Genomic DNA, 21,220 nt, shown 5'->3' on the forward strand with positions numbered 1-21,220 from the left:
AAAACAATTTTCTTCAAAATCACTTAATTCAACATCCTCTGAGCTTTTTCAGGTGGAGGAGGAGGAGGAGAGGGATTTTAGGCCATACCCAATTGTGTTCAAGGATTAATCCTGGCTCTGCACTTAGGGTTTTACTCCTAGAGGTTCTTAGGGGAACATATGGAATGTAAGGAATCAAACCTGGGTCAGTCACAGCAAGGCAAGCACCCTATCTGCTATCCTATCCAGCCCCTCCACTAAGCTTTAGCTGAAAAAAAAAATTCCAGAAAAGGTCTGTTATTTGCTAAGCTATAAACTGCAGAGCTACTCAATTGAAAATATGTGACCTGAGAAAAGCAAAAATCTGTCCTGGCAGCTGTTCCTAAATTCCCAGACACTCTATAGCTGCGAGTCAGAAATGATTCTAATTTTAAGCATGTAATTTAGAACACATGCGTCTTGGCAACTGGATGTTAGATTTTCCCAACTCACCTTTTCTCCATCCTGATGAGAAATGCAGTCCTCTGGACCTGGGGGCACATTCTCCTTTTGCTCTAATTTGTGAGTTTTTATTTCACCACCATTGGCTCTCAACTCATTCTACAAAATAAAAATAAACTGTGGATTAAAAAAAGCAACCTTATTATTCAGTTTCCTTCATGGGATATCAAGTAAACTTAGGATATTAAAAAAGTTTTTTAATAAAACCATCTCAGGTGTGAAATGACAAAAGCAGCTCTGTGGACACATACCTCGAAGTTAAATATTTGTATACTAGTCTAAAACCAAATGCTCATTAGAATATAGACATGTGAACATAGACAGACACACACACACAGATCATTCCGAGCATTCAAGATTCATGTGATTCACTCTTGTAGCAGCAGAGCTTGTGGGAATGCAAAGCTTGTGTTTTTTGCTTTTTTTTTTCCCCCAGAAAAGACCATTCTGGAGCAGAAGAAAGGCGATGCAAAGTGTTAATAATTAAGAAAATATACTGACCATATAAATAAATGCCCGGCCTGGAAAGAGAGACAGTGATGATATATACATATAAAAACTGAAATTAGGCAGATCATACAACATCATTTCAGAAGAAATTTTAGAGAATGTGAATTTACTACTATGAGAAAAAAATCCAAGATTCATTTAATTCTTAAATAAGTACAAAAAGAAATATGCTAACACCACACACATAATTATATTTAATGGTACCATAAAACAGCCTTTTTTTTTTGGGTCACACCCACCAGGGCTCAGGAGTTACTCCTGGCTATGCACTCAGAAATCATTCCTGGCAGGCTCGGGGGATCATATGGGATGCCTGGATTTGAACCACTATCCTCTGCATGCAAGGCAAACGCCCTACCTCCATGCTATCTCTCAGGCCCAAAACAAATCTTTTATGAGCCACATATGGTCTATTTATTCTATCTACTGATTTGCCTTCTAGGAAAGGTAACAACAGGATCTGTAGAAATTGTACAGTGGGTAGGACACTTGCTTTTTTTTTCCCGTATTTTTTGGGCCACACCCGTTTGATGCTCAGGGGTTACTCCTGGCTAAGTGCTCAGAAATTGCCCTGGCTTGGGGGGACCATATGGGATGCCGGGGGATCGAACCGCGGTCCTTCCTTGGCTAGCGCTTGCAAGGCAGGCACCTTACCTCTAGCACCACCTCTCTGGCCCCAGGACACTTGCTTTATGTGTGGCTTCCCCAGGTTCAATCCCTGGTATCTAATATGTTCCCCTGAGCATGCCAGGAATGATCCAAACAAAACAAACACCCCTTCCCCCCACCAAAGATAATTGAAGTGTGTGGTTTACTCTTAGATTGGTTGATGCTGGATCCCCAAAGAGCTCCCAGACTATGAAAGAGATTCCCATTCCCCTGTCCCCTAGGGCAGGGAAGCGATCCTGGTAATATTTACCCACAGCAAATGATCCAGTAAATCCAGTAAAAAGGTGAGAAGGTAGGATGCAGAATCCTTTGTCAGCCTACTAGCAGCTTCAAAAGCCTAGAGCCTGCCAGCTAGCTGCCCAAAAGACCCTGCCTTCCTGGTTCGACACTTATTTATTAGGATCTCAACATCGTCCTCCACTGAAAGGTCGTAGGTGGGAAAGCAGTCAGGGAAACTGATCTTGAAGAGAAATGTTATAAACATCTCCATATATTTAAAAATGATGTTATCCCTCCCCAAAGCCAGATGCTAATCTTACCTGATGATCAGACCCTCCCACTGCTGGGAGAGGTCTGTAGATGGTAATTGGAGTGGCCTGAGGAAAGAGGGAAGAGAAGACTCAGCAGGAAGACGCAGGGTGGAAAAATTAAACAGGTTGGGTGCAGAGAGGCTGCTTGGCTTAGAAGCCATGTGAGATATGCACATGGTGGTGAGGATCTTATTATTATTGTTTTTTGGTTAGGACCTTATTAATAAAACTTCATGTTTCCTGAAAGCTGACTGCTATGGATCATTTCCTCGCTATCACCCTGATACCTACAGATCCTCAAGGCTGAAAGGGGCTGCAGGCGCCAGGCCAAAAAAGGCCTCTCCCGTCTATCCATGCACCAATCTGGACTTTATAATTCCTACTTAATACAGCAGATAACAACAAAATACTACATTTTTTTTCATCAGCACTGTGAACGGGTGAATAATGAGCCTGTGGTTTCTACTCTGCCTCATACACATATTATCTCATGAAATTCCAATGAAAAATCATGATAAAATTTCCTCAGCCATAGACTTAGTCCAACTTCCACTCTTGGTATATGTTGGAATGCATCTTATGATTTAATTTTGATTTTGGGGTCATACCTCACTATTTTCTTGGCTCTGTACTAAGGAATCACTTGATGGTGCTCTGGGATTATTTGGGTGCCAAGGATCAAACCTGGGTAACATTGTACTATCATCTCTCCAGCTCCTATAGTTTATTTCTCTAAGGATCAGACCCAAAGCTTCTGGAGATTAGGGTGGGGTATGAAGAATGGTCCTATGGATGTGTCGTACACATGTTAGATAAGTACTCTACATATGAGACATATCCCCAGTTCAGAACTGTACTTTGGTGATTTTTGTTCATGTAAAAATAGCAATAATAAGGGCCCGAGGAGATAGCACAGCGGCATTTGCCTTGCAAGCAGCCGATCCATGACCAAAGTTGGTTGGTTCGAATCCCAGTGTCCCATATGGTCCCCTGTGCCTGCCAGGAGCTATTTCTGAGCAGACAGCCAGGAATAGCCCCTGAGCATCGCCGGGTGTGGCCCAAAAACCAAAAAAAAAAAGAAAAAAAAAGAAAAAAAATACCAATAATTAAAAAACTTAAAATGAGGCCAAAGCAGTGGCACAAGTAGTAAGGCCTTGCCCACACTAGCCTAGAACCTAGATTGAGGTTCGATCCCCCGGGATCCCATATGGTCCCCAAGCCAGGAGCAATTTCTGAGCGCACAGCCAGGAGTAACCCCTGAGTGTCACTGGGTGTGGCCCAAAACAAACAAACAAACAAACAAAACAAAATTAAAATAGGGGAAAAAGGGTGGCTGGAGTGACAGTATAGTGCCTTGCACATGACCGACCCAAATTTGATCCCCAGTACCCTATATGGCCATATGGTCCTCTGAGTTAGCCAAGAGTAATTCCTTAGTGCAGAGTCAGGAGTAACTCCTGAATTCTGCCAGCATGGCCCAAAAACCAACAAACAAAAAAGAAAACCCCATCCTCATCCCTGATTTTTTTTTTTTTTTTTGGTTTTTGGGCCACACCCTGTGACGCTCAGGGGTTACTCCTGGCTATGCGCTCAGAAGTTGCTCCTGGCTTCTTGGGGGACCATATGGGACGCCGGGGAATCGAACCGCAGTCCGTCCTAGGCTAGCGCAGGCAAGGCAGGCACCTTACCTCCAGCTCCACCGCCCGGCCCCAACTCATCCCTGATTTTTGTCACATGACAAATAGCAATTATGAAAAAAAATCAATTAAAATAGAAAAAACAACACCTCACCCTGTCAATATTATACATCTCTCTCAAATCTCTCCAGTATCCTCCTGATTTTCCTTTAAAAAATAATTCAGGGATATAGAAAAAGGGTTAAAACACCTGCCTGGCTTGTGGCAGAACCCAGTTTGATTTCTCATTACTACATATGGTCCTTTTAGCACCACCATGAATGATCTATAAACAAAGAACCAGGAATAAGCTCGTGCATATGACCAGATATGCTTCCCCCAAACCCAAAACCAAAATAAGGGTTACGGAAAAAACTCAAAGCACATGATTTGCATGTCGATGGCCCAGGTTTGATCCCCCAGCATTCAATGACCACTGGAGCACTATTGGCAGGGATCCTTGAGCACTGTTTGGAAGCAGCCCTTGGACCACCAGGGTATGGTCCAAAGCTCAGCTTCACTCAAAGAAAACATAACGACAACAACACCAAATTGTTGTGTTAAAAATAACAAAACACTAAAACTACTTTTATGTTTGTTTTTGGCCACAACCAAAGTATAAGCTCCAGTCCATTTTTGCAGTCACAAACTATTACATTTTTTGTTTGTTTGCTTGTTTGTTTTGGGGTCACACCCAGCAGAGCTCAGGGGTTACTCCTGGCTCTACACTCAGAAATCAATCCTGGAAGGTTCAGGGGACCATATGGGGTGCCAGGATTCGAACCACTGTCCTTCTGCATGCAAGGCAAACGTCCCACCTCCATACTATCTCTTCGGGTCCAAACTATTTCTTAACAAGATTAAGTAGAAGAGAGAGAAAACTCTCAATGAGATTACTAGGTTGTCATATCACAAAAAATAACTGGGAAGCAAAGCCAGGAATAGAACTTGGAAAGATTTAAATAAAGCTATGGTAGGAGCTATGTAAAAAGAATGGAAGGGATCATGAAAGGTCCTGGTCAGGGAGACAATTCTGCATTCTGTGCTCAGTAATCATTTGCTGGGTGAGTGAAATAATGGTATAGCATACATACTGTATAATTGGTTGAACTGCTCTGTTTGGATACAGCTGCTTGGTACTTGGCCATTCGATCCTTGATGGAGGTTTCTGATAGGCAGGGCAACTCAAGATTTCGTCTATTCTCACTTTTCTCTGAGATGAAAGCAGAAGATGACAACTGGCCTAAAAGCAAGCAAATGAAGTGTTATTAGAAGATAAATATAATTCGGGCTGAAGTAATAGCACAATGGGTAGGTCACTTGTCTTCATGCAGACGACCTGGGCTCAATAACCCGAGCACTACCAGGAATGATCCTTGAGCAAGGAGAAAGGCTGCATAAGTTCTGAGCACTGCTGGGTGTGGCCCCCCAAAACAAATAAAAAATAATAATAATTTGAATGTTTTCAAAATCCTAAATTTGGCCTATTGCACTCTAATATAACCAATTTCTTCTATTAAAAATAGGAAAAGGAGGGACTTGAAATGTGACTTCATGGGAAAGTCCATGTCTTACAAGTTTGAGAACTGGGATTGATTCCCACTGTAGAATAAAACACAACAAAAGCATAAAGAATAAAACTGGTAATATAATTCTCTTTTCTAATAATCATTTACTTCCCTAAAAGAAAAAGATTTGTATATATACATACATAGTAATATTAATAAAAAGTATATCTAAAATTTTGACAACATATGAAAAAAGTTATCTCAGTGTCATTTTTTTTTCTTTTTTGGCCACACCCTGTGATATTCAGGGGTTACTTCTGGCTATGTGCTCAGAAATCGCGCCTGGCTCGGGGGACCATATGGGACACCAGGGGATCAAACCAAGGTCCGTCCTAGATCCACTTCATGCAAGGCAAATGCCTTACTGCTGCACCACCACTCCGGCTCCTCAATACCATTTTAATTGACATTTAATTTTTGCTTTTGGACCATCCTTGGTAGTATTCTGGAAGCTACTCCTGACTCTATGTTTGGGGATTGCTCCCAAGGGTATTCCAGGGAATGTGTGATACTGAGGAATGAATAAGGGCTTTCTGTATGCAAACATGCACTTAAGACCTTTGAGCTCTTTTCAATCATGCCTTTTTTTTTCTTTTTGGCTAACACCCATAGTGCTCAGAGGTTACTACTGGCTCTGTGCTCAGGGGACCATATTCGATGCTGGTGAATGAACTCCAGTAGGTCATATGTAAGGCAAGTGCTTCAACTGCTGCACTACCACTCTGGCCTCCAGTTCTATTTTTATAACTAGAAGGTTGATGCTTTTCCTGTGTTTATTTTTATTTTTAATTTTTATTGATTTTTTTAAAAAATTATTTACTTATTTATTTGGTTTTTGGGTCACACCCGGCAGCGCTCAGGGGTTACTCCTGGCTCCACGCTCAGAAATCGATTGCTCCTGGCAGGCTTAGGGGACCATATGGGAGGCCGGGATTCGAACAAATGACCTTCTGCATGAGAGGCAAACGCCTTACCTCCATGCTATCTCTCCAGCTCCTTTTCCTGTGCTTATTAATTTCATTTTCCTTTTTATTCTTTTACTTGGGAAGGGGTCCATACTGACAGGCTTACTCTTGATTCTGTGTTCAGGGATCATTCTAACAGGTTTAGGGAACCATCTGGAGTGCTGGGGATTGAACCCAAGTTGGCAGCATGCAAGGCAAAGGCCCTACCTGTTATATCATTACTCTAGCCTCCAAGGCTCTACTATTAAGTAACAACTTTGGTCCACAGTAACTAGTCTTTTTTTATTTGCCTTTGTTTTGGGACTACATATGGCAGGCTCTGGGGACCATGTGGTATGTTGAGGATCAAACCCCGGTGGGCTGCATACAAGACAAATGCCCTCTTGCTGTGCTACTACTCCAGGTCCTGTAATAACTAGTCTTAATAGAGAATACTGCCCATTCCTGGGAATCTTCAGTGTCCTTATGACCATAGAGCCAAAACTATTGGCAGCACTTCTCTGCTAATCTCATGATGATACTTTTTTTTTGTTTTTTTTTTTTGGGCCACACCCATTAACGCTCGGGAGTTACTCCTGGCTTGGGGGACCATATGGGACACCGGGGGATCAAACCGCGGTCCATCCAAGGCTAGCGCAGGCAAGGCAGGCACTTTACCTCTAGCACCACCGCCCGGCCCCAATGATACTTTTTGGTTCCACATGTTATCACTGTCAAGGATGGACTGAAAATACCAGAGGTGTGGTGGGGAGATGATTGGCAGAAGCACATGTTCTGCAAGCAGAAGTCTTATGTTTTCTCCCAGCACCACAAGTGGGAATGACTGCCAACTCAACACAGCTATCACTAGCTTATATTTAACAGACAGGCTTTCTTTGATCTTGTTTCACTCTGCCTTTAAAGTACTGCCTGTGAGCCTAAAAATTATGTTCCTATGGAGTAATTCTTTTTTTTTTTTTTTTTTTTTTGGTTTTTGGGCCACACCCGGTAACGCTCAGGGGTTACTCCTGGCTATGTGCTCAGAAGTTGCTCCTGGCTTGGGGGACCATATGGGACACCGGGGGATCGAACCGCGGTCCATCCAAGGCTAGCGCAGGCAAGGCAGGCACCTTACCTTTAGCGCCACCGCCCGGCCCCTGGAGTAATTCTTAAGGAATAGAGATACACAGGATCTCTGCTTACCAGTGCCTATTTCCAAGTCATCCAGAGAATAGCTGTTTTCAGAGATCCTTCTTCCACCAGCACTTCTGCTGCTTTGGACCCTGGAAATCTGTTTAGAAAATAAAAGCCAACAATAAGCTATACATAGAATATGGAAAACATTTTTTTTTTTTTTTTTTTTTTGGTTTTTGGGTCACACCTGGCAGCGCTCAAGGGTTACTCCTGGCTCCATGCTCAGAAATCACTCCTGGCAAGCTGAGGCGACCATATGGGATGCCAGATTCAAACCAATGACCTTCTGCATAAAAGGCAAACGCCTTACCTCCATGCTATCTCTCTGGCCCCAGAATATGGGAAACATTTTTTGCAATCACATTCAATAGAGGACCGCCCACAATTTTTTTTTTTTTACTTTGGGTCACAGCCAGGGATGCTCAAGGATTACTCCTGGCTTTGCAATTAGTAATTACTCCTGGTGGGCTCAAGGGACCATATGTGGTACTGGGGATCCAACTCCACCTGGCTACTCAAGGCTATATATACCTGCTATATTCTCAATCTGGCCCCAATGTCTGCAAATTTTCTTTTCTTTTTTGTTTTTAGACCACACCCAGCAATGTTCAGGGGTTACTCTTGGCTCTGCATTCAGGAATTAGTACTGGTGGTGCTGTACTATATGGGCTGCTGGGGATCAAACCCACGTTGGCTATGTGCAAGGCAAGTGCTCTACCTTCTGTTAAGATGCTTTTTGGTATGTTGCTGATCTATATTCAATCCCCAGGACCATATACAATTCCTGGAGCAAATGGCCAGCATTAGGTCAAAGAAAGAGAGCCAGGTATGTCCCTAAACACCCATCCCAAAGTTTGTTAAGGCAAATTGCTGTTCTTTACAATTACAATTACAATTACCTGCTCTTGGTGTAAATTAAAACTACATCCCCTCCTCTATAGAAAACGGAATTGTTCTTCCTAAATTCTTAAAGTACTTGATCACCATTTTATTGAAATACTTATCAAATGGTTGTCAAAATTTGATGACAAATAATAGGACTGGAAGCTAAGGTAAGAGATCATGTCTCCCACCCCCAACAATATGAGCCCTTAACATGAATGGTATAGATTTTTCAAATATTCTGTGATTGCTATAAATTACTACTTTTTCTTTTATAGCTAATTAAAGTGTTCTCTCTCTCTGGACCCAAAATAGGACTACTTTAAGTTAAAAAGTTTTTATGGGGCTGGAGAGATAGCTTGGAGGTGTTTGCCTTGCATGCAGAAGGATGGTGGTTTGAATCCCAGTATTCCATATGGTCCACCGAGCCTGACAGGAGCGATTTCTGAGCATAGAGTCAGGAGTAACCCCTGAGCACTGCCAGATATGACCCCCTCTCAAAAAAAAAGTTTTTATACTGGACTAAGCTGAAAACTCAGTGACTTAGAGTTATGCTTGCCAGGCAAGCATAAGACCTAAAATTCAATCCCTGGTGTTGCAAAAAAATCCTTTCAGCTTAGAGACAGAACTCCAACAAAAGGCAATCACCGCAACTAAAAATCATGAACATTATAAGCAGGAATGTGACCTTGATATCTGGTCATTGCAACAACAATAACAAAGGGAAAAGAAGGGAGGTGGTGAGGGAGTTCCACAGCAAAGAACAAACAGAACAAATCAAAAATACCTACCAAAAAAGCAATGTATCTTTTGGGAGAAAATACACAGCATACAGATGACAAGGAGTTAACATTAAAATTATAGAAAGGGGCTGGAGCATTTATTCAGCAGGTAGGATGTCTGCCTTTAACTCGGCCTATCAGGTTTAATCCTTGGAACGACATGTTCTGAGCCCACCAGGAATTAGTGGTTCTGAGTGCAGAACCAGGAGTAAGCCCTGAGTACTGCCAGGTGTGCCCCCAAAACAAGCAAAAATAGAGAAAAATCAAACAGCCCAACAACAAAGTAAGCAAAAACCAACCCAGTTTTAAAAAAATAGGCAGAAGATTTGAACAGACATTTTTCAAGGAAAACAGCAGTAGGGTGTTTGCCTTGTACACAGACAGCCCGGGACAGACCTGGGTTCAATCCCTGGCATACCTGAGCCTGCCAGGAATGATATCTGAGCGCAGAGCCAGGAGTAACCCCTGAGTGCCACTGGGTGTGGCCCAAAAATCAAAAGAAAGAAAGAACACCCAAAAAAAAAAAAACAAAAACAGGGCCCGAGAGGTGGCGCTAGAGGTAAGGTGCCTGCCTTGCGAGCGCTAGCCAAGGAAGGATCGTGGTTCGATCCCCCGGCATCCCATATGGTCCCCCCAAGCCAGGGGCAATTTCTGAGCGCATAGCCAGGAGTAACCCCTGAGCATCAAATGGGTGTGGCCAGAAAAACAAAAACAAAACAAAACAAAACAAAAAAATCCGAAAACAGAAGCATGAAAAAATTTCACTATAAATTTTTTGTCATATTTATTAAGGGAAAGCAAATCAAAACAATAATGAAATACCAATTTATACCTTTGAGAATGGCTCATGTAAATAAAGGCCAAAAAACATAAGCAATATGGAGAAAAAAGAGCTTTTTATTTATTTAGTTTTGTATGATCCAAGCCACATTCCCAGCCCAAAAGAGAAATTCAGGTCAGTTGGAATGTAAATTACTGCATTATCTGTGGAAATGGTATGGCAATTCACTTTGTTTCCCTTTTAAGGAAATATCATATAAGGGTTGGAGAAAAAGTACAGTGGGTAAGGTGCTTGACTGTTTATAAATAACCTGGGTTTGATTCTCAGCATCCACTATAATTCCCTGGACTGAGCTCCAAAAGGAGTGAGTAATGCACAGCCAGAAGTAAGCCCTGAGCATAGCTTGCTGTTCCTCAAAACCCCACCCATTCCCCTCAAAAATTAAAAGTGATATTATTCAGTAATATCATTTCTAGGCATTATTTGACAGATATGAAAACACTAATTTGCGGGGCCGGAGAGATAGCATGGAGGTAAGGCATTTGCCTTTCATGGAGAAGGTCATCGGTTTGAATCCCAGCGTCCATATGGTCCCCCGAGCCTGCCAGGAGCGATTTCTGAGCATGAAGCCAGGAGTAACCCCTGAGTGCTGCCGGGTGTGACCCAAAAACCAAAACCAAAAACAAAAACAAAAAAACAAAAAAAACCCACTAATTTGCAAGGGTATTTGAACCTCTATGTTCATGGCTGCTTTATTCAAAATAGGCAAAACATGTAACTGATGTCATCAACTGGTATTTATACACCTTTGTTTCTTTGAGGGTGTGGGAGAGCCACACCTGGCAGTACTTAGTGCTGGCTCTGCACTCAGGGATCACTCCTGGCCAGCTCAGAGTCCATATTGGTTTCTGGAAACTGAATCCAGGTCAGTCATATGTAAGGCAAGCACCTTACCCACTGTACTAACTCTCCAGCCCAATATTTGCTCATTTTTGTAGAGGGGCTCCCAAGAAATTATCAGGGGACCAAGGGCCATGTCTGGTGATACCCAGTCAACCAGACCCCCTGGTTCATGGTTGTGTTTGAGTAGGACTAGAGGTGCTGGGAGTCGCTCAGGTCATAGCCAGAAGTCCTGGGGGCCATATGTAGTGCTGGGATTGAATATGAGGTCTCATATATGTAAAGCATGCCTTCCTAACTTCCCTTTCATTGTTTTTTGGACCATGCCCAGTGGTGGTGGGGTGGCTTCCTTGCAAAGTGCTCAGAAAACCATGAAATGCTGAGGATATAACCTGTGTCTTTTTTTGTTTGGTTTTGGTTTTGGAGCCACACCCAGTGATGCTCAAAGGTTACTTCTGGCTATGTACTCAGAAATTGCACCTGGCCTGGGGAACCACATGGGACACCAGGGATAGAACCCAGGTCTGTCCTGGGTCAGCCATGTGCTAGGCAAGCACCCTACTGCTGTGCTATCGCTCCGGCCCCATAACCTGGGACTTTGATATAATCTCCAGCCAACAGTTCTCTCCTGGTTCCAATTTATTATTTTTGAAATTTGGGGCCAAATCTGGAGGTATTCTAGGGTCAATATAGTACAGAGACTGACTCTGTGAATGTTGGTGACCATATGGTATCAGAAATTAAATGCAAGCTTCCAATATGCTAGGCATGTATGATGAACCTCTTATGTTCCCTTTGGGCTATTTTCCAAAATAAGATGGCTTTTACCTGGTTAATTCCATATTATTCATCTCCAGAGAATAACAAGATCTCATTGTATTTATAATGAATTTTATGATCCCCCTTTTAAAAATGGCAATCTGAGGTACAGGAAGAAGGAGGAGTTGCCTCTAATATTTCTCAAGAAAGTAGAACAGCATAGAAAGAAGAAAAAAAAAATCCCAAGAATTCTGAGACCAAAATCCCTTCTATATTTTAAACACACTTTAGTCTTTTTATTACTCAAATATTTGAGGGAGACTTAATTATCACTCTCTGCTAATAGAAAGATGTCAAGACAATTAAAAAACTTTCTAGAAAGAAAAAACTTTCTAGAGAGGGGCTGGAGCAATAACGCAAGCGGTAAGGCGTCTTGCCTGTGCTAGCCTAGGACTGACTGCAGTTCGATCCCCCGGTGTCCCATGTGGTCCCCCAAGTCAGGAGCAATTTCTGAACGCATAGCCAAGAGTAACCCCTGAATGTCACTGAGTGTGGTCCAAAAACAAAAACAAACAAACAAAACCTTTCTAGAGGGCCGGAGAGATAGCACAGCCAATCCAGGATGGGCAGTGGTTCAAATCCTGGCATCCCATATAGTGCCTGCCAGGAGCAACTTCTGAGCACAGAGCCAGAAGTAACCCCTGAGTGCTGCTGAGTGTGATCCAAACAAACAAACAAACAAAAAACAAAACAAAACAAAAAAACCCAAAACTTTCTAGAATGTCCTTAGGTTTGGCCTTACCCCACCCACATTTTTTTCCCTGTTAGTTGACAGGACTTTTCATTAATGTGAACAATCTTTAAATATTCTCTCTGAATCAATAAACCAAACACATCAACATTTACCAATAGAAGAATAAGAGTTTGGGCTTTTATATTTTAACAGATTTTTAACAGAGTACCAACCAAATCTGTAGAATTTAGTGCTGGAAAAATTTTGTGAAAAAATAAACTTAGGTTCAAACAGCCAAATAATAAAGTGGTATTTCTTATTCCTGGTCACCTTATTTTCAGGAAATCCCCCCCTTTTTTTTAAGACTGTGGGGTCCATACCTGACTGTGTTCAGGGTTTACTTCTGGCTTTAAGCTCAAAGATCACTCCCTGTGGGATTGGGAAAATATATGGGGTGTTGGAGATCAAACTCACGTAAGCAACGTGCAAGACAAGCACACTACCCACTGAACTATCTTCTACCCCTGAAAAATCTGCTTGCTTTTTAGGGGTCTCAAACTCAATTTACCTGGGGGGCACAGGAGGCAAAGTTGGGGTGATCCTTGAGTGCAAAGTTAGTAGTAAGCCTTGAACATTGGGGGGGTGTGACCCAAACAACTAAAACAAAACAAAACAAAAAAAGATTCCTCTAGGGCAGAGCCACAAACTGTTGTACGAGGGCCACAAACAGCCCGCTGGCTGTGAGTTTGAGACCCCTACTTTAGATGCTGTTCTTAGCACTTTAACAAAGGCTCTGCCCTTTTAGCTTTCTTCCAACAGTTCAACTTTGACCTTCCTTTTTGTTTTTGGGCCATACCTGGCGGCGTTCAGAGGTTACTCCTGGCTTTCTGCTCAGAAATCACTCCTGGCAAGCAAGGGGGACCATATGGGATGTCAGGATTCGAACCACCTTTGATCCTGGGTCATATCTTGCAAGGCAAATGCCCTACTGCTGTGCTATCTCTGCATGTGCTAACACTGCATGGTTCCCTCAGCACCATTGAGAGTAACCCCTACCAGAGCCAAGAGTAACCTCTAAAAATGCTAGGCTTGCCCCTCAAACCAAAAATAACAATGTTGATGAAGTTTTGAAAATTAAATATGTACTTAGTTATGCTATCGATTCCTTAAAAATCTTTGAGAATAAAATGAAAAAAAAAAACTATAAATTTTGATCACACAATATGCATCACTTCATTAATACAACACCCCTAAAAAAATCTAAAGACAAAAAAGTTTCTGTAAACATGTTTAGAGCTTCTTTATAGGCCAAAAGAATTACTGGGAAATAATTGTGTAAGGGAATGTTACAGAGCCATAAAAGGATAGCTATATGGGCCCGGAGAGATAGCACAGCGGCGTTTGCCTTGCAGGCAGCCGATCCAGGACCAAAGGTGGTTGGTTCAAATCCCGGTGTCCCATATGGTCCCCCGTGCCTGCCAGGAGCTATTTCTGAGCAGACAGCCAGGAGTAACCCCTGAGCACCGCCGGGTGTGGCTCAAAAACCAAAAAAAAAAAAAAAAAAAAAAAAAAAAAAGGATAGCTATATAAAATAGGAAGATACATACAGAGTTCTACATAAAAACCAAACAAAAGATAAGATTTTGAACAGAGTAAAGTCATGTGAAAAGCAGTTATGAATGATAAGTATCTTTATGCAATCTTGGTAGTTGCTTTGTACGTAAAGCAAAGCAAGCCTCTCTAACCTCTTCTAGCTGAAGAGCTTTAGTACAAACCTCTTGCATTCGAATCTCTTCATTGTCCTGCTTTTTAAAAATTTCTAAATTTTTTAAATAAGATCTTTAAGCACCATAATTACAAACATGTTTGTAGTTGGTCTGCTTTTTTCTAATTCAGCTAATAGACTATAAAAAAGAGAAGATAAGATTAAGATAGAGAATGGAGGGTTGGAGAGATAGCATGGAGGTAAGGCATTTGCCTTGCATGCGGAAGGACAGTGGTTCAAATCCTAGCATCCCATATGGTCCTCTGGGCCTGCCAGGAGCGATTTCTGAGTGTAGAGCCGGGAGTAACCCCTGAGCACCGCCAGGTGTAACCCAAAAACAAAAAAACAAAAACAAAAACAAAAAAAGATAGAGATTGCAGATGTCTAACAGCTGTTTTAAATTTTTTCCAGTTTACTTAAATGCTTTTTCTTCTTTTTCCAAACACTGTTTTCCCTTTCAATTCTAGGCCTTTGTTTATGAGGTTCTTGTTTTGTTTTGTCTTATGATTTTTGCTTTTTGCTTTTTGGACCACACCGGGTGTCCCTCAAGGATTACTCCTGGCTCTACTCTCAGAAATCATTCTTGTCAGGCTTGGGGGGCCATATGGATGTCCAATATCCAATATTGAACCTGTGTCGGCCATGTGCAAGGCACAGTCCTACCCACTATTTTATTGCTCTGGCCTCTGCTTTTTGTTTGGTTTGTTTTTTGTTTTTTAGGCCAGATCCGGTGGCACTCAGATATTACTCCCAGTTCTGTGCTCAGAAATCACTCCTGACAGGCTTGGGGTACCCTATGGGATGTCGGGGACCAACCTGAGTTGGTCGCTTGCAAGGCAAATGCCCTACCTGCTGTGCTATTGCTCCAATCCCTTTTGCTATGCTTGATATGTAAAATCATGGTCACTTGCTTTTATTCAAAAAGCAGTTATAACATATGGTAGAAGAAGTGGTATACAATTTCAGTAACATGACTTTGTGCATATCAATTAATTTCTCAGACTTTAGCTATAAAACAGAGATTTTATTTCCTAACTACATGACAATTGGGTTAAATAAGCATTCCTTGGAGTCTGGAGAGAGAGTACAAGGTAAAGTGCTAGCCTTACATACAGTCAACCTTGATTTGATCCCAAGCACTGCCAGGAATGATCCCTAGTCCCTTCAAGAGAATATCCTTCAAGAGAAGGATAGACATAGAATAATCTCAGTCATTTGTAGTATATAGGAAAAACAATAGACAGTGTGGTAATAATATAGTGATGAGGATAGGGAGGACCAGACCATGAGAGAAAGCTTGCCAAAAAGAATGGTGAACACAGAGTAGAGAAGGGTCTACTATGACAAGGATAGATGGAACCGATCACTCAGGACAAGAACTAAGTGCTCAAAGAGGATAAAGTGACATGCATGGTAGCTCTTCATTAACAATAGTGCAAATTAGAGCTGGAGTGGTGGTGCAGCGGTAGGGCATTTTTTTCGGGGGTGCTCAGAGGCCACATCTGGTGGTGCTCAGCTGCATCCACGTAAATGACTTAACTACTGTATAATCTTCTCTCTGTTCCCAATGCTTTTGTTTTGTTTTGTTTTGGGGTCATACTTTGGTGCTCAGAGCTTACTCCTGGTGGTATGTGGGAGACCAGAGGCAGTGCTGAGGATCAAATTTGGGTTGGTTGGTCACGTGCAAGGTAAGCACCTTATCCTTTGTACTGTCTCTCCAGCCCTGGGACCTAATGATCACCTGGCAGTGCTCAGAAGTTACCTGGTTCTGTGCTCAGGAGTTACTCCTGACAGACTTGGGGGACATATAAGATGCTGAGGATTAAACCGTTTAAGTTATGAACCAGGTAAGTGGTTTATCCATTGTACTATGCCCCTTACTCAATGATTTTTTTTTTTTATTGGCCATACCTGGCGGTGCTCAGGGGTTACTCCTGGCTCTGCACTCAGAAACTGCTCCTGGGGCTGGAGCAATAGTTCAGCGGTAGGGCGTGTTTGCCTTGCATGTGGCTGACCCAGGAAGGACCACAGTTCGATCCTCCATCGTCCCATATGGTCCCCCAAGCCAGTAGTGATTTCTGAGCACATAGCCAGGAGTATCGAGAGTGTCACTGAGTGTGACTAGAAAAACCAAAAAGAAAGAAAAGAAAAAAGAAATCGCTCCTGGCAGGTTCCGGGGACCATGTGGGATGCTGGGGATCAAACCCGGGTCTGTCCAAGGTCCATTATGTGCAAGGCAAACACCCTACCACTGTACTATCACTCTGGCACAGAAAATGACTCTTTAATAGATTAACTGGGATATATACCTGCATTGTCTAATCTGGGAGTGAGCCCAAATATTTGAGAAGATTCCTGCAAACTAGAATGTAATCATCATTGGTTAGAGAAAGTTTCAGTCTCCTGAAATTACTCTTCTATATTTCTTATTTTAATGACATTGGCTAGAAATGAGCACCTAGTTAGGAAAGTAACAAAAAAGAGATGACTAGTCTCTATTTGGAACACCAAAGACAGCCATTTACAGCAACAAATAGCAGGACAGATCCAAATTCCTTAGCATCTTTAAACTAGAACCCATTATTATCTTACCACAAAAGACCAGAGAATTACTCAGGGCTACTACTTAAAATAAAACTTAATTTAATTGGCATGAGGTTTTACGAGAAATCTACCATTGTAAAGAGGAGTCAAATAACAGAATAGTTTTACTTACATTTTGAAATTACAGAAAGACTATAGGTTGATTTAACATAAAAGTCCAGAAAAAATACAAATTAGTTTTAATACAAAATATGAGAAAGAGGGCATTGGGTTTTATCTCAAAAATTAATAATAATATTAAAGGGGGCCAAAAAGATAGCATGGAGGTAAGGCGTTTGCCTTGCATACAGAAGGACGGTGGTTCGAATCTTGGCATCCCATATGGTCCTCCATGCCTGCCAGGGACGATTTCTGAGAGTAGTGCCAGGAGTAACCCCTGAGCGCCAGAGGGTGTGACCCCCCAAAAAAAAGATTTTGTGATTCATGGATAATTAGAGATATCCTTTTTCCTTTCTTATTTTATTTTTTTTTTTTGGTTTTTGAGCCACACCCAGTGACACTCAGTGGTTACTCCTGGCTATGCGCACAAAATCGCTCCTGGCTTGGGAGACCATACGGATGCCAGGATGCCAGGGGATCGAACCGCGGTCCACACCCGGCAGCACTCAGGGGTCACTTCTGGTTCTATGCTCAGAAATCGCTTCCCCGATAGTACAGCGGTAAGGTGTTTGCCTTGCACACGGCCAACACAGGGTGGACCCAGTTTAAATCCCGGCATCCCATACAGTCCCTAAGTTTGCACAGAGTGATTTCTGAGTGCAGAACCAGGAGTAACCCCTGAGAGCTGCCGGGTGTGACCCAAAAAAACAAAAAACAAACAAAAAAAATCACTCTTGGCAGGCTTGGGGGATCATACGGGATGCCAGGAATCAAACCCAGGTCCATCCTAGGTCAGCTGCATGAAAGGCAAATGCCCTACCACTGTACTATCACTCTGTCCACCCCCCCAATTAGAGTTATTCTAGCAGATATTTTGCCTTCCCTAAATTTTTTTGGGGGGAGGGGCACACCTGGTAGTGCTCAGGGCTTACTTTTGGTTCTGCACTTAGGAATCATTCCCAAGGGGATCAAGGAACCATATAGGATGCTAGAGATTGATTGCAGGTTCGCTGCATGCAAGGCAAGCACACAATACTGTACTATAACTCTGCCCCCCCTTCCCCACATTTTAATGACGTTTTTTAAATTAATGACTTCTTTTTTTTTTTTTTTTTTTGGTTTTTGGGTCACACCCGGCGGTGCTCAGGGGTTACTCCTGGCTGTCTGCTCAGAAATAGCTCCTGGCAGGCACGGGGGGACCATATGGGACACCCGGGATTCGAACCAACCACCTTTGGTCCTGGATCGGCTGCTTGCAAGGCAAACGCCGCTGTGCTATCTCTCCGGGCCCTAAATTAATGACTTCTTAATGATCAGTCTCTCCCAAAAAGATCAGATAGTTTCTTGTGGGTATCCCCTCCCCCAGCTTCTTGTTTATCCCACCTGAATGATCAGAACCGCCTTTACCTGGCATGGGTGGGTAGAGGAGTCTGCCTGGTAGGGAGAGGGGAGAAGAAAGGGAGTTAGAGACAGGAGAGGCAGCAAGGAAGCATGGAGAACAGCCAAAAGGGAGACAGAGAAGTGGCTGCTTGGAAAAGGCTTAGCATAGAAGTCATGTGAGAAATGCACATAAGGCCATGAAATAAAGCTGGCTGGCTCCTGGAACTTCAACTGACTGCTTGTGATTATTTCTCCACTGTCTCCTGCATCTTCAAGCCCAGTGGTTGAGGGGCCTAGAGGTGCTGTGCCAAGGGAAGCCTCACCCAGACAAGTGGACTTTAGATTTTATATTTAATTTAAAACAGCAGTTTCTTACAATATGCCCAGGGTGGACCTCTTCCAATAAGTATTTCACTGGAATGATGAACTAAAGGTCAACTGAGTGCAGAGGGCAAGGGAAAACCTGTTCCCATGATCTAAGAATGTTGTCTAGTTTAAATGGATAGTGAAGGCATGGGAGACTAAGAAACTCTTGTCTAGTCTTTGCCTTTTTCCCAACTAAAAAGACTATCAACCACCCCACCCCTCTGGGTTTTTTCCCTGGTATTCAACTTGTAGTACTATGGTTCTAGCCTCAATGTCCCCCCCCCCCCCGACTTTTGTGTGTGTGTGACCAAGAAGAAATTAGTTTAAGGATACTATACAGATGCATGTTTATTAGTGAAGAAGATCTATATACCTGAAAATTAATGTTTTTTTTGTTTTGGTTTTGAGCCCAACCAACTGTGCTCAGGTCTTATCCAGGACTCTGTGCTCAGGAATCATTTCTGGAGGTACTGAGGGACCAGGATTGTCATGGGCAAGGCAAATACCTTTAACACTATATTTATAGCTTTAGCCCAGAAATTTAAGATATTTGAAAACATTTTATTTTGTTTTGGGGGCCATACCTAGTGATGCTGTGAGGTTTACTTCTCGTGAACTCAAGGGACCATACAGAATGTCACAATTTGAACCCTGGTTGACCACAAGGTAAACACCTTACCTACATAATATCACTCTATTCCCTAAAATGTCTTTAACTCTATCCACTGTTAGACCTTCAACACTTTGTTGTTGTTGTTCTTTAGCGAAAGGAAAATAACCACAGTCCTTTCTGTCTGTCTCTATGACAGCCTGATTGAATGGGAAGAACCTCTGTAGCTTAAATATTTGTTCAGGCCTTTTGTACAAAAATTCTGGGGTATGGCATAAGAAATACTATAGTGGGTAAGCCTTGCATGCAGCCAACGTGGGTTTGATCTCTAGCACAGTATATGGTCCCTGAGCCCCACCAGGAGTGACGAGTGCAGAGCCAGGAGTACATTATATGGTCCCCAGAGCAAATCAGTGTGGCCAAAAGCAACCAAACAAAAAAAGCATTGATTCCTCTTTACTTGTTTTTACAATAACAAATTGGCAGTTTGTTTCTGGCTGCTGTTTTTCATTCACATAACAACAGGATGACAGGGACTGATGTCATCTTGAGCTCTTCATTTATTTTGACCTAGATTTACTTGGATTAAAGGCTCCCTCCCTCCCTCCTTCCCTCCCTCTTTCCCTTTCTCCCTTCTTCCTTCCATCCTTCCTACCCTCCCTCCTTTGATCAAACCTGGGTATCAAACGTGGGTTGGCTGGCTGCGAGCAAGGCAAATGCCCTACCCGCTGTGCTATCACTCCAGCCCCACTTAATCTTTTTTGATTTTTGGGTCACATTAGTAGTGCTTAGGACATACGCATGGTTCTGAGCCTAGGGATGATTTATGTGGGGGTCCGGAGACTATAGGAAGTGCAGGAGATCAAACCCAGGTCAGCTGAGTGTAAGACCTGACCTCCGTACTATCTCTGCACCTCTAATATTTCTTTAGAATTTATAGCCATGTAAATTCTGCAAACATATTAATAAATGTAGTTCCTTTTGTTATCCTCTCTGATTATTTTGACTATTCCTCTAGTCTGAAAAAACCTGTAAGGGTTAGAAATTTCCCTCTAGGCTGGAGAAATAACATGAAGGTAGGGCATTTGCCTTGCATGCAGAAGGATGGTGGTTCAAATCCCATCATCCCATATGGTCCTGAGCCTGACAGGAGCAATTTCTGAGCACAAAGCCAGGAGTAACCCCTGAGCACTGCCAGGTGTGACCCCCCACAAAAAAAAAAAAAAAAAAAAAGAAAGAAAGAAATTTCCCCCTGCTTCCCAGAACTCTATTAGACCTGACTAAGATTTTATCTATTTCTATCTGGCATGGGCAATTGAACCCAGGTTCTTTTTTGTTTTGTTTGTTTTTGTTTTGGGGTCACACGCAGTGGTGCTCAGGGGTTACTCCTGGCTCTGCACTCAGAAATAGCCTCCTGGAAGGCATGGGGGACCATATGAGATGCTGGGATTCTAACCACCATCTGTCTTGGGTCAGGCATGCGCAAGGCAAACGCCCTACTGCTGTGCTCAGGCCCCTGAACCCAGGTTCTTTACATATGTAAGGCAGAGAAGTATAGGCTCTGGTGCTGACAATGACTTTATAAGTCATTCAAATTCCTTTCTTCCCTAAGCCCTCCAAAAATTATGATTTAAAAGATGTGACTATCACTAATTGTGAACATCCTCAGAATTATTTTATCTTGAGGCCAGAGCAGTAACACAGTGGTAGGGTGTTTGCCTGGCACATGGCAGATGCGGGAAAGACCCTGGTTTGATTCCTGGAATCCCATATGGTCCCCTGAGCCTGCCAGGAGTAACCTGAGCGCTGCTGGGTGTGGCCCCAAAACAAAACAAAACAAAGAATTATTTTATCTTGCTCTTTAACTCCAAATAACCTACTTAGCAGGCTAAGGATGTAGCTCAGATGTAGATAATTGTTTTCCATGTGTAAGGCCCTGGGTTTGATAATAACATTAAGACAAGGAAACACAAATTATCAATCAACAG

At 42.6% G+C, this 21,220-nt stretch overlaps 1 protein-coding gene and 1 pseudogene across 1 annotated transcript in view; one reads left to right on the forward strand and one right to left on the reverse strand.

Moving 5' to 3' along the window:
- LIMA1 (LIM domain and actin binding 1) overlaps window positions 1-21,220 on the reverse strand; it is a 138,643-nt gene that overhangs the window by 25,776 nt on the left and 91,647 nt on the right. Inside the window, exons 5-7 of the mRNA XM_049783376.1 lie at window positions 7,581-7,668; window positions 4,960-5,108; window positions 472-579 (exon numbers count right to left, since the gene is read on the reverse strand). Coding sequence (XP_049639333.1) covers window positions 472-579; window positions 4,960-5,108; window positions 7,581-7,668 — 345 coding nt within the window. The remainder of the gene's footprint in view (window positions 1-471; window positions 580-4,959; window positions 5,109-7,580; window positions 7,669-21,220) is intronic.
- On the forward strand, window positions 19,339-19,455 carry LOC126023087 (uncharacterized; annotated as a pseudogene).

Source organism: Suncus etruscus, chromosome 11, assembly GCF_024139225.1.
Source record: "Suncus etruscus isolate mSunEtr1 chromosome 11, mSunEtr1.pri.cur, whole genome shotgun sequence".
Taxonomy (NCBI): Eukaryota; Metazoa; Chordata; class Mammalia; order Eulipotyphla; family Soricidae; genus Suncus; species Suncus etruscus.